The 13,385-nt window shown below is 31.9% G+C and overlaps 1 protein-coding gene across 4 annotated transcripts in view; it reads left to right on the top strand.

Annotated features, from left to right (window-relative positions):
• AGPS (alkylglycerone phosphate synthase) overlaps nt 1-13,385 on the top strand; it is a 170,964-nt gene that overhangs the window by 120,614 nt on the left and 36,965 nt on the right. For 2 of the 4 annotated variants that reach the window (XM_036879398.2, XM_036879402.2), the window contains exons 14-17: nt 337-449; nt 5,734-5,803; nt 8,927-8,988; nt 12,970-13,059. In XM_036879398.2, the coding sequence (XP_036735293.2) occupies nt 337-449; nt 5,734-5,803; nt 8,927-8,988; nt 12,970-13,059 (335 nt within the window). The other 2 variants (XM_036879401.2, XM_057503892.1) reach the window with 2 other exon arrangements.

The raw sequence follows: 13,385 nt of genomic DNA, 5'->3' as shown, positions 1-13,385 counted from the left end.
TACTCCCCCCACCCCCACTCAATACTGCCAACTGTGTTATATTATATCGTTTTGGTAGTTTCATTTGTTTGTTTGTTACAGTTATAATTCTTAAGAGCTATTTGTTGTGTTTACATACTAAATATGCCATTACAATTGACATCATGGCATACTTTGAAATGGGGTGTTTTTTTTATAGTATAGCATTTTTCTGATTGACATGTAAAGTTCCAAAACACAATCTAGAAAGAATTGATGTGTTTGAGCCCAGAGCAGAAGGAAAAAAGAGCAAAATGTATTTTGATTTACTGTTTTGTAGGATAAGACTTATCCATAATAATGTGGTTTTTTTTGTAGTTTAAAGGATTTGATCCAAATCAGCTAAGTGTCGCTACCTTACTGTTTGAGGGGGACCGTGAGAAAGTTCTTCAACATGAAAAACAAGTATATGACATTGCTGCAAAATTTGGGTATGTTCGTAATGCCAAGAGAAAGTTAAGCTAAAGTTGTGGTATCTCCAAGTAGTTGTTAATGTACCCTTTTCAGTTTAAGCTTGTGGTCAATTTTAAAATGTGTTGGTTTACTTTCAAGATTTTCAGGAAGTTAGGTTAATATGTTGCCCTTACTTGTCTAATCACATATATGAGATATTAAATATTTTACTGTATTTTTCCATTAATGCTCATTTTATATTTGCTATTTGTTGGCTAGAGTAAAACAGTAAAATATTCAGTCATGTTACTATTTAGTGGTAATAGTAAATGTATAAAACATGCTATTAGTATGCTTTTAAAAGGAAATTGAGTTGAATGAAAAGTATTGATAAATTATTTATACTGCACCCCTGTCACTTACTGCTTTGTGCTGGTATAAGGAAACAAAACATTTCACATCCATAACCGCCTGAATAACTTGGTGGTTTCTGTCTGTCTGCTTGATGGATTGTAAGATCGACTGATGAGAACTACAGTGAAAATGCCATTTATCAGGACTACATTTTTTTCCTTTTCCTTTTCCTTCTTAAGTACATAAACTACAGTTTTCTGGATCTAGTCTTTTTTTATTTCAGAGCTTAAAATGTATCATATGTATTGTAAGTACCATGAATTCCTTGTAATTATTTCCTTTTTTCTCCCTTTTCAGCTATTTTTTATGAGAGCAAATGAATATTATGTTGCAGCCTTGTGTCTCAGAATGCCTCACTTTTATGTATTTTTCTCACATACAGTGTTCAGTCCTTCATTTTTATGATTTTCTGAGCTTAGTGTTAAAGTACAGTATGCTTAGAAAAATCTAAACTTGGGCTTAATTTTTAGTTACTTTTGTGCTGCTTTTGAGTATTATAATTTAACTTCTGTTTAATTTTTACCTTATTCTGAAATTAGCAAGTGGAATTTTAATATTTTTTGTAAAAGATGAAATTCATTGATCTTTTACTTTTTCTCTGCTATAGTACCTTTTTGGAGAGTTGCTAGTCTTTTAACTAAAATTAGTTAAGAGTAATTGTGCTATAAGGATTCCTATAATGAGTACGTGGCTTGGATTTCAGGTTATCTCTGAATTTTTAAAAAAAATATACATGTTCCTATTTTTTAATTTCTAAGTTATGTGGAATATATATACAATTTGATTTAAAGCTTTTCCTTAAAACTCATATTAGAACCAAATAGATTTAAATTAAAATCTTTGAATCTTTTATACATAGCTAGCCATAAATATTAGGGACTGAAACTTTAAAAATTTTTCTTTATATATTTAGATGTTTAATTGGGATTTCAGAATTTTCCAGAAGTACTTGTAGAGAAGTGGATGCTATAATACTTGAATTGCTGTATATAAGGTTAAATTTGCTTAGTTTAACCTCCCCCCACCTCATAACATATGTATGTACACATACACATAGAAATTCCACTTTGTAGAATCTCTAGTTATAATTACAATTCTTAGTAGCCAGAAAAATCATCAGTAGTTAGTAACGTGCCACACTTCCTATTGGCCTGGGGTAGGATGATGACAAAATGTCTTTTTGTCCTACTTTAACCGCAGTTTTAGTGGGGTGTGACCTGCCTCTGCTTGGGTATCACCTTTGATGCCTGGTATATACTAGATGCTTGATTAAATATTTGTTGAAAGAATTAATGAAGCTGAATGTTTTTCCCTGACATTTTATTCTATTTCATTTACACCCAATTACTATGCTATCCTTAAAACTGTATTTTAGTCTTAAAGTAGAACCATTTTGTCAGTTTGTTTAATTTGAGCCACCAACTGTCATGAACTCTTCATGTAATGCCAGTCTTGTTTTTCTCATGTAATATCAATCATTTACAATTAAAAAGTAAGAATGAATCTTCCATAAAAGGAATCCTGGTCTCTTTAGATACTGATACTGAGGCTCCAGAGCTATTGATTTAATTCCAGCAATTTGTTGACACTGAACACAATTTGTGTCAAATTCATCCACTAAAAATAGGTTATAGTAAGTGAGATACCTAATTAAAGCAAGGGTAAAACATTAAAAGCTTAGACTCTATAAGGAGTCTCATTTTTTTTTGCTAGATTATTTACTACTACTTGGTTATGTAATAATTAGTTTCTTAATGTACTTTCATCCTGGCTCCCTTTATTTAGATGCAGAAATCTTCTGTGTTGAGAAACTCTGGCTGTAATTAGGCAGATGACTTAGGGCTATTTAGATTTTGTTGATAGTTGGAAATATCTGTGTGATTTTCTAGTAGAAGTCCTGGTTTTCCCCCAAGTTCTCTCTAGGCACTAGCTCTTTGTTCTAATCACTGAAAGAGTCAGGGATATTTTTCTTCTTTAAGGTATGCTTTGCCAACCCTCACTCCTCAGTCATTTCGCCTTCTGCATTACTTGATAGAGGATGACACCTCTGAATTTCTTTATGCTTAAGTTTTTACAGGTTAGTTTAGCTCATGTATTTTATTTTGAATTAGGGCATTGTTAATCTTTTATTTCTTGTTCTATCCTCTGTTCCCACCAACTCATTAGCCTTAAATTGATTGTTTTCAATGAAGTAGTCCCAGAAGTTTAGAACATTTTATGTGTTATCTTAGCCATATTTCCTCCTTGCTTTCCACCCTTACCCTAACACTGTTAACCTTTGAACACACATGCTCTAACAGGACATAATAGCCAAATGTTGAATGATCATACTTTAGTTGTTTATCTATGTTTGCTATTGATGTACTTTAATTTTCCTAAGAGCTAAGCAGGATAAAGATTACCTGCCAGCAATAATGACAGATGTATTGACATTTACCAGAGAACTTAGGGTAATAGGTTATTGTTATTTTTTAAAGTTGTGCGCTTATGTTGTTTATATAATTCAGCATGAGAGTAATTAGGTTCACCAGATGGCTCTTTTATATAAGAAGATTGTCTCTCATTCCTCTTTCATTAGTTTTCCCAGTCTTCCTCATGAAACAGCTTTAAATTTAAGAACCTTGTTAATTGATGTATGAAATTTATGGCACAGAGCAGGAAGTAGGGGGTAGATGTTGTTATAACATAAAGCAGTTCAAATCTAAGCATAGGTTTTTGATGTGGCTGCAAAAGTGGTAAATTAGAAGCATTTAATTTCTAAAGCTTTTATGTATTGTATCTTAAGTTAATTCTGGCTAGAAGAAAAATAGTTCTGAAAGCTGAAAAAAAAGGGGAGTGGTCCAAAAAGCTGAATTTGTAGGAAAACCTATGATTCAGAAAAGCAAGCCTTAGTAACTTTTCATCTTTGGAGTTTATGAATTTAGAATGGGTATCCAATATTCTTCCTGCTTTAGGGAAGAAAATGCATGTTTCTGTGTGATTTGTTCGCACTGAATTCCAAAATGGAACAGATCTTTCTCCACAACCTTCTAAGAAAAGTAGCTTGACCTGGGACTGCAAAGTAGGACTTTTCTCATCCTGATTGTAAGACAGATTGACCCACTAAACATTCATACCTTTGACTTCCCACGAAGTACATGCTTAGAATGCGTCTTCTCAAAGATTCCTGGTGCTGGTCTCTGGCACCCTTGCTAGTCTTCACTGTCCTGTCTTTTCCTTTCCTGTTACCACTGGGCCGTGGATGAAGTGTTTCTTTTTCCTAGAACAGTAGTATTTTTTCTCTCTTGGACTCTGTCTGACTGTTTCCTATCTTCCTGAGGTATAGGCTCTGCTATTTTCCTCCAAGCACTTGACACAGCAATTTTCGAACTCATTTCCTTTGTTTTAAAACTTTGACTCCCTTCCCCAACCTCAAATCTATACACATCCAACCCAGAGTTGTATTCTTTTTTTTCTTTCTTACACTCATACACCTTCAGCAGCTTGACCTAAGTTCTGTCTACTTCACTCATTAACATAATAAGTAGTACAGACAGCCCCCTTCATTTCATTGTATCCCGTCTGAAGTTGTAGATTAGAGCTGCTTCTGTCAAGTCTTTGCTACACCTGCTGCTGATGCTAATTCGTGTATGTCCAGTATACTATTGAGTCAGGAAATGTTTCCTAGCCTAAAATAGTCTTTACAGTATTTGTATACAACAAGGATATATCAATGTTTTAGTTACTGCCAAATCCAAGCAAAACTTTGGGGAAGAAAGGATTTAACTATAAGGTGTTAATTGAAGCCAAGAGAAATGATTCTTCCAGAAGAGGCTCAAATAACAGAAGCTCAAGTCCTAAGTCTTAGGCAACACCATGATTAAGAGCTCAGTCAGTATCCTTGGACCAAGGAGGTGCAGTTAAGGTATTGAGAGACATAAAAGGTAATCATCAATTGTGACCCAAGAGATTCACAATATAAGATATTTTTCATTTTCTCTCTTTTTGAGGGATTTTTAGTGGGTACTTTGAGAGTTTGGGTTAGATATTGTTTAGTTGACTAATAATAGTTAAAGTGTAGTCTCTGCCTTAGGGGAAAAAACAAAATTAAAAGCTCTTCACTGAAGGTAGTGGAAACCAATACTCATTCATACTCTTTAAAAGTGAGAATGACTTTCACAAAGCAGAGTACTTGGACTGATGGACTTATATGTTATATAGGATTAATTCTAAGCAGATCACCAAATACATCATTTCTATGAATAAAACTTCTTTTAAATTGAAATGTGTTCATGGTAAAACTTTACTTATTTTTCTTGGACTTGTCTATATGTTGTTTCATAAACTTTAATATTCTGTGTAAGTATGTTTGGTTTCTTACTTAAGTCAGAAGTTCTATAAAATAAACACTAAATCTAAGTATTTCAAATACTGTGTACTCAAGTACTAGGAAACCTGGTTACTTGGAAGATCTTAGTCAGTCTTATATATGAATAAGACTACAATAATATATAAACATTTGAATAAGAATATAATATGAATAAAAGAAAAAAGTGTTTTAAATGTTTTGTTATGCCTACAAGGATTCAGTTTATTTAAGCTTATTTTCTATGGTTCATTCTCTGTTCTTTTGACAATCTGGGTAGAATAGTTGAGTTTATACGAGTCAGCTTTGTTAGTTCGGTGGATAAACGTTTGAAATTAATGATCAACTGAAATATTAGAAGTGTTTTCAGAATTTTGTTGTTTAAGCTTATTCTCTTGACAGCTCATTGATACATTTATCATGAGATTCAAAATATAATGAGATGCAGGGTAATGTATGTTAATCTGTTAAGCTGTTATCTTGAGGTATCATCACTTTGGTTAGTTTTATGTATTTTTAATTGTTAATTTGAAATATGTCAACAGTTTTTTTTTTAATTGCAGTGGATTGGCAGCTGGAGAAGATAATGGACAGAGAGGTTATTTGCTGACCTATGTCATTGCATACATCCGAGTAAGTCATTTCATATTTCCCTTGTTAATTTTTGTTGAAAACAGTACTTTTTCTTACTTTGGGTGAATAAATTATTTTCTTAAATTTTAACCTACTGTAATGTAGCACATCATTTTACATAAACTCAGGATTAGCTACAAATCTTCAGAAGCCCAATTAAACCTTCATATATGCTTTTGAGGCATTTAAAGGTGACCTAATAGATCATTCTGCTCTTGAAAAGAATGGAGACCGTCTGTAAGTTGAGCGTGTCATTTCTAACATTGCTTGGTTAAAATCAAGCTGTTTTATTTAGTAACATTCCTCATTTGATCCATAATATGTTTTAAAGACATAAATTCTTTTTTTTTAAATTAAGGTATCATTGATATACAATCTTGTGAAGGTTTTACCTGAGCAACACTGTGGTTTCAACACGACCCATCACACCCATATTATCAAGTCCCCTCCAAACCCCATTGCAATCACTGAAAGATATAAATTCTTTCTTTAACTATCTTTAAAAATTTGTATGTATCTTCATTCCAAGTAGTAATTGGTTTACAGGTAGTTATTACTATATAGAATTAAATAAATAAATTGTGTATATTTGAGCTCTTATATTTTTCTAATTCTAGATTTTCTATTTATGAGAAACTTTGTTAGTCATGTTAACTTTAAGAGTTTGCTATACTTATCGATATCGAAGTGTTCTTGTTTTAATTCATTTATTTTGTTTTTCTACTTTGTAATAAACTCAATTTTCTTAATTGTTTTCTGCTGTTGTTATGGTTTTTAAAAATATTGCTCATTACGTAATTTGAAAAGTCTTATTTTAAAAGGTCAGATCTCAGATATCCTATTAAAGATTTGGCTTCCCAAATACTGAATTTTCAAATTTTTTACCTGTAAATTGTTCTAAAGGAAATACTTATATAGCTTATATAAAGTTTATTTTTACTTCTCTAAGAAAACTTGAATTCTCTCATTAAAAATAATTCAGTCCTAGGTAAGATCTAAATTTTATATTGCAATGAATTTGAAGCATATTTGAAGCAGGGTCTTCCTGCCAACCCCCTCCCCCTACTGCCCCCACACTGATAAGGAAAGTGTATTTGTTGCCTTTGTGCTGTCACAAATTGTGATTAAGAGATTTACAGATCACAAAAAGTAATAAATGGTTTTATGTCTTATAAATGATGTTTACCTCATGGACTGTTGCTATTCCAAGTTCTGCCATAGTAAGCATTTTGGGTATACACAAAATTTTATTTGTTAGATGTTTTCTCTGAGTATTTTGACCACTGTCGTTTAAACTAGATTCAAGATTCTAGAAAATGAAATGTAACTGTAACAAGTACAGCGTGGACACAGTCTGGAGTTAAGTTTCATAATTACTAAGGTTCCAGTTAGTGTTAAAACTGAAAAGGAAGTGGGAGATTTTTGTAGGGTAAGAGGGAGATTGTTTTATCTTATTTTTTATTTGCCCATTTCTTTTTTTTTTTTTGAGAGGACATCTCTCATATTTATTGATCAAATGGTTGTTAACAACAATAAAATTCTGTATAGGGGACTCAATGACAATCATTAATCAACCCCAAGCCTAATTCTCAACAGTCTCCAATCTTCTGAAGCATAACGAACAAGTTCTTACATGGTGAACAAGTTCTTACATAGTGAATGAGTTCTTACATGGTGAACTATGCAAGGACAGTCATATCACAGAGACTTTCGGTTTTGATCACACATCATGAACTATAAACAATAAAGTCAGATATGATTATTCGATTTTTTTTTTTTGAGAGGGCATCTCATATTTATTGATCAAATGGTTATTAACAACAATAAAATTCTGTATAGGGGACTCAATGCACAGTCATTAATCAACTCCAAGCCTAATTCTCAACAGTCTCCAATCTTCTGAAGCATAACGAACAAGTTCTTACATGGTGAACAAATTCTTACATAGTGAATAAGTTCTTACATGGTGAACAGTGCAAGGGCAGTCATCACAGAAACTTTCAGTTTTGATCACACATTATGAATTATAAACAATCAGGTCAAATATGAATATTCGTTTGATTTTTATACTTGATTTATATGTGGATCCCACATTTCTCCCTGATCATTATTATTATTATATTATTATTTTTAATAAAATGCTGAAGTGGTAGGTAGGTAGATGCAAGATAAAGGTAGAAAACATAGTTTAGTGCTGTAAGAGGTTATTTGCCCAGTTCTTAATACTGTTGTCACCAAATATGTTTACTAACTAAATGAATGCAAAAGAGAAAAACACAATTTTAAATCTGGGGATTTTTTTTCCTGACAACTAGTGGTAGAGTTGAAGTGATTTGTTTTACCAGAGATAAAAACATTGATTTGTGTACCTTATAAAAATTTATTTTCATATCTTTGTACTTCAGAGGTGGCTTATGAATTGCTTTTTCACATATAGTTTACATATAGTTTAATTCATATATTATTAAAACAAAATTATATCCTGGGTAAAGAAATTAGTATTATGAGTTACCTGTCATAGAAGCATTATCTTGTATGCTGTAAAATACATATTCCTGGCTGAAGTGCTTCCAGATGTTGAGTCTTTTTAGATACTAAAAAGAGAAGCACTGTATTCTCTAATTTATTTTTAAAGAAAAGTTGATTTTAAGAAAGAGTTTTTCTTTTCATCCTTTCTCTGCCACTTCCCCTACCTACCTACTTGCTTCTTTGATCCTGATGACCACTTCTGGTATTGGTTAATTTGCTTTATTTAGACCACTAAAAATCTGCTCTGCTAGTATTCTCTACATGTGCAAAGATAGTTCTGAAGAGAGACTCCATTCACTGGAAAAATATTTGAGTTTCTACCACATGCCAGGCACTCTGCTTGGTGCCAAGAGTACAAAGGCAAACTAGACAAAGACAAAAGTTGCTGTCCTCTTGGAGGTTATATATTATGCTTGGAGCCATTTTCCAGTGTTCTTATGAGGTGGACAGGAAAGGGCTGTGGGGGTTAAATTAGAAACATGTAATGCTAAAAATTATATGAAATAACTAACAATGAACATGAAATAATAATGGTATTATTGAGTCTTCTGTATCTGTTATAATTTCTTGATTCTTACATATGTGTCTTAACAGGACTTGGGTTTGGAATACTATATATTGGGAGAATCATTTGAAACTTCTGCTCCTTGGGACAGGTAAAATGTAATCAAATGCTTACTATTACTCCAGTATGCTTTAAGAGTTCCTGAAATAACGTATCTTTATCTATGAATATGCAAACTTTTAAAACTATAAGGAAGCATTGAAACAAGGTAATCACTTTTATTTAAATTAGTATCTTCATTAGTATTGATATTTGCAAGCCATTATTTTGGTTTGAGGCAAATTTGTCCATGTCTCATAGAAGGAAGGTATTATTGAAGTTTATATTTTGAAGAATGTTCCTGAATGAACACTAAATGTTATTAAGTAGTTTTACTTAGCACTGATTTAATTCTTAATGGACTAAAATGCTTAAATGTTCTCTAAAATGTCCCCCCAAATGGTAAAACCAGTTAACTTTCTTCTGTAATATGTCATATAGTTTTTTATATTTGTATGTATACTATTAAGCAAGATCTTAATTTGCACATGATATCTGAAAGAAGTCCAATTTAAGAAATTTGTACAGTTTCTATTTTTAAATTGCATACACATACACATAAAAATACTAGTTAAGGAATTAACAGTAAAAACTGATTAGGAAATATACTTTTACTAAAAGTGGACTTACAGTTGACTCCTTCAGTAATAAAAATTCTTACTTAAAGAGGTTGTTAGTAATTTTTAATTCTAGTTTGCTTTAGATTTTACTTTTCCTTTGTAATATTTACAAATTATTTTATCTCAACAATAAAGTATATAGGATATAATAAATCCCCATGAATTCCCCCTTTTAGATACTACGTATAAACTGTTTTGATCTACCCTAACTTCTTTTTTTTCTTCTCCCAGAAAACTTTCTACATTCTACATACTGTCTTCATCTGCTCTGAGTTAATGACTTTTGGTGCATCAATGCTCATATTCCATGCATTATAAAATAATAACCAAATTTATACTATCAATCTATTATTTGTAATTTTTTAATGTTAATTTTAACAAGGGAATAAATCTTGTCAATAAACTTAGTGACCTCTAACACTTTTGAACAGCAGATAGAGTTTGGCAGCTATTCATAGTTATCTCAGAGGTCATTTTAGTCTTTAATACCTTTCCTTGCTGGGGAAAGTGGTTTAGTGTAATGTTACCTCTTCAGTATTATGAATTTCCTTGTCATCAGTTACTACTAACTCATGATTGTCATTTTGCCTTTTTATTCTTCCAAATACGGAGGAAATCATGCACAGTCCTTTTATTTTTCTTTATCCTTTCCTTGCATATTCTTACCTACTTGTTTAATTGACTCATGGACAATATCTGTTTTATGCAGGGTTGTGTATTTGGTTTGTTTTCATTTGAAACAACTTCTTCAGCTCAACTTTTAGTAAATAAAATTTAAGTGAAAGCCGTAAAAATTTTAACATTCCTGATGTAAAATTTACTTGTTATCCATTTAGAAACTTGCTATTGTTTTCAGACCTTTAGCTGGGTAGAAACCATGTTGAACAGCAACCCATGGGATCAGGGTCTTCAGCCCTCACACATTATTAGGATGTTTTCCTCTTCATGCATAAGCTTCGTAAGGGATTATTAATCTTAGAGTTTTGTGTATTCCTCAGCAGCCCTAGCACAATGACTGCACCTGTAAAGTGCTCCATGAATATTCTGTAGAGAGTCCTGTGAACAAGCTCTGGGACATTGCAAGAATGCTGCCTATAAAAAAATAGCTAGCTAAGTGTTCTGAGATGGAGATTTAAAGATTTTGGGGATACCAGTGTGAGACTTGTGATTAAAACCAAGGGAGCAGATACACTTACAGATAATGTAGATCTTACAGATAATGTAGATAAAAAAGAAAAAAAAAAGGGCCAAAGAAAGAAGTCTAGAGAGCCCCATCATTTAAGGGATAGTTATATAAACAAAAGCTAATTTAGGAGATTGAGGAATAATATTTAAAGGATTTGGAGGAAAACCAGTGATGTAAGAGAAGCCCAGGAAAATTTCTTTCTAGGAGAAATGGTCAATAGTGTTAAATTTACTATTAAGTCAGATAGGAATTTAAAAGCATACACAGTTAACATTTATCTCCTATATAATGACTGGTCCAAATGGGCTTTATTGATATTTGTGCAAGTTCTATAAGATGCTTTCAGAACTCCCTCCCTACAAATCATTTCTAGAAAGTATCCCATTAAGGGTAATAACCATTCTTCGCCCTGTTCTTTGTCCCATCTCCTTCTCCTCTGTATATTACTATATTATTATGTAACACTTAAATTCTATTTTCTAGAGTCATGATAAAGAACTTACTTTGATGAATTTGTAATACTCATTAACTCCTGTACCTATTAAAGCTTAGTATGTTTTATTTCTCTTTGAAGTGTTTGTTTTGTAAGTTGAATTTTCAAAGTAAAGACACAATAAATTTAAGTAATCTAAATGCTTTGTAAGAGTTATTTTAAAATGTGCATCCTTAGTGTTCCATAAGTGAGACATAGATAGCAATGATAAATCATATTTACTTGCAGCTGTCATAGAATAAAGGAGAATTTAAGAGCACTTTTTTTGTAAAGTTAGAATTTATAAAATCTCTAGATACTACATTTGTAACAATAAAATTTGACATTCAAATGAAACACTAAAGCCCTTTTCATATTATATTTTAATAATATGTTCTTTGTTCTTACTGGAAACACAGATAACTTGTATGTGTTTTATAAAGCATAATCCATTTAAATGTTACTGCTTTTATCAAGTTGGTTCTCATATAGATCAGTCTTGTATCTCAATACAAGCTAGCCTTTTGAGTTTCTTTGGTATCTTTTCTGTTCTCATGATTCTAAACAGACCAAGGTTTAAAACAGTCGGTGTTATTACACAGCCAGGATATTTATATTAGAATAAATAAAATGGCTTACCATATACCCTAAGAGTTTTATTTTCTAGATGAAACAAAATATGTAGGTACAACAGTATGTTAAAGCTCATATTAAAAAATAATCTTTTATTGCCAAATCTTTGTCCCTGGATCTCCAGCCTAGAAGCTCTGATTGACATGTTTCTTTCCCCAGAACATTTTCCTGATCATGTTCCCACACTGAACATACCACTAGACCTCTTCTACCCTAAAATAAGCCCTTGAAAATTATATAAAAAAACTAAAAAGCAAAAGAAATCAGATGCCTTCATAATTTATAGCAATAGTATTTTGAAGTCAAAATGAAATTTGGTGAAATATGAATAGATTATTTTAATAGTAATAATGTCTGATGTTAATTTCTTAGTTTTGACAAATGTATCATGGTTATATAGTATCTTTAATTAGGGGAAAGTGGAGGAAGAGGAACTTTTTGTACTGTAACTTTTCTGTATCTAAACTTATCGCAAGTTTCTTTAAAAAAATAGATTAATATTGCTAAATATTACCAGTCTTCCCTCTCCTTTAAGAACTGTCCCTCACCCATCTATTTTCATTGACTTTTAATATCAAACAGTTTAGTATAGCTTTACACATAGTTCATGTCCAATAACACTTTGTTGAGTTGGAATTTAGTGTAGTGCTTGAGAATAGATCATTGTTTAACATTTGGTATAACATCATTGTTAATAATTAAATTATTTTTATATTAAGGAAAATTTCCTAGAAATGGATATAGATTGGTATTCCTGTAACCCACAATTGACTTTTCATTAATATGCTCTTTATGGCCTTTTTAAAAGCTTTAAAAATCTTATAATTAAATTTAGTTTTTAATTGGGTTTTCCTAAGTGCAGGAAGCTGTCTTCAGGACACTTGAGTATGCTCTTCTGACTTCCATCTTCCTTGTGGCAAAAAAGGAAAGACCTTTGCTCACTTGGAGTTATGAATGGAAAGTTCACTTTGAATTATCAAGGCTCTTGTTCATTCTTGAAGGAAGAAGTATGAAAGTTTTAGTTCAGAGAATTTTTGACTTGAACGATGCCAGATAAACCAACATTTGTTAGAATCATTTTAACTTCTTTGAAAACCTAATGAATTCAATTATGTTTTCTAGGGTTGTAGATCTCTGTAGAAATGTAAAAGAACGAATAACAAGGGAATGCAAAGAGAAGGGTGTTCAGTTTGCTCCTCTTTCTACATGCAGGTGAGGCTTTTTAAAATTGTGTACTTCTTTATTCTGAAAGAAAACTGTTTTAATTAATGGAGAAGTGTAATTTGACAGCTGAGGAAATCATGTCTATTCCACTTAACAAGCTTTCCTAAACTTTGTCACTCCTTGTTAGGATTATACCATATACCACTAGGATTTTACAGCAGTCCTAAGCCCTCTAGGAGTAAAGCACCCTCCCATCAGTGAGTATTCAATTCCATCTGGGCAGCATGATGGTGAAGAGCCAAACCTCGGAGCTTCTAGAATGAGAGGATTCCTCCTTAATTCAGCAGAACTATAAAAAAACAATAGTAAAGAAA

This window comes from Manis pentadactyla, chromosome 6, assembly GCF_030020395.1.
Source record: "Manis pentadactyla isolate mManPen7 chromosome 6, mManPen7.hap1, whole genome shotgun sequence".
NCBI classification, from domain to species: Eukaryota; Metazoa; Chordata; class Mammalia; order Pholidota; family Manidae; genus Manis; species Manis pentadactyla.
The sequence above is the reverse complement of the archived record's forward strand: the minus strand, read 5'-3'. Positions and strand labels throughout refer to the sequence as shown.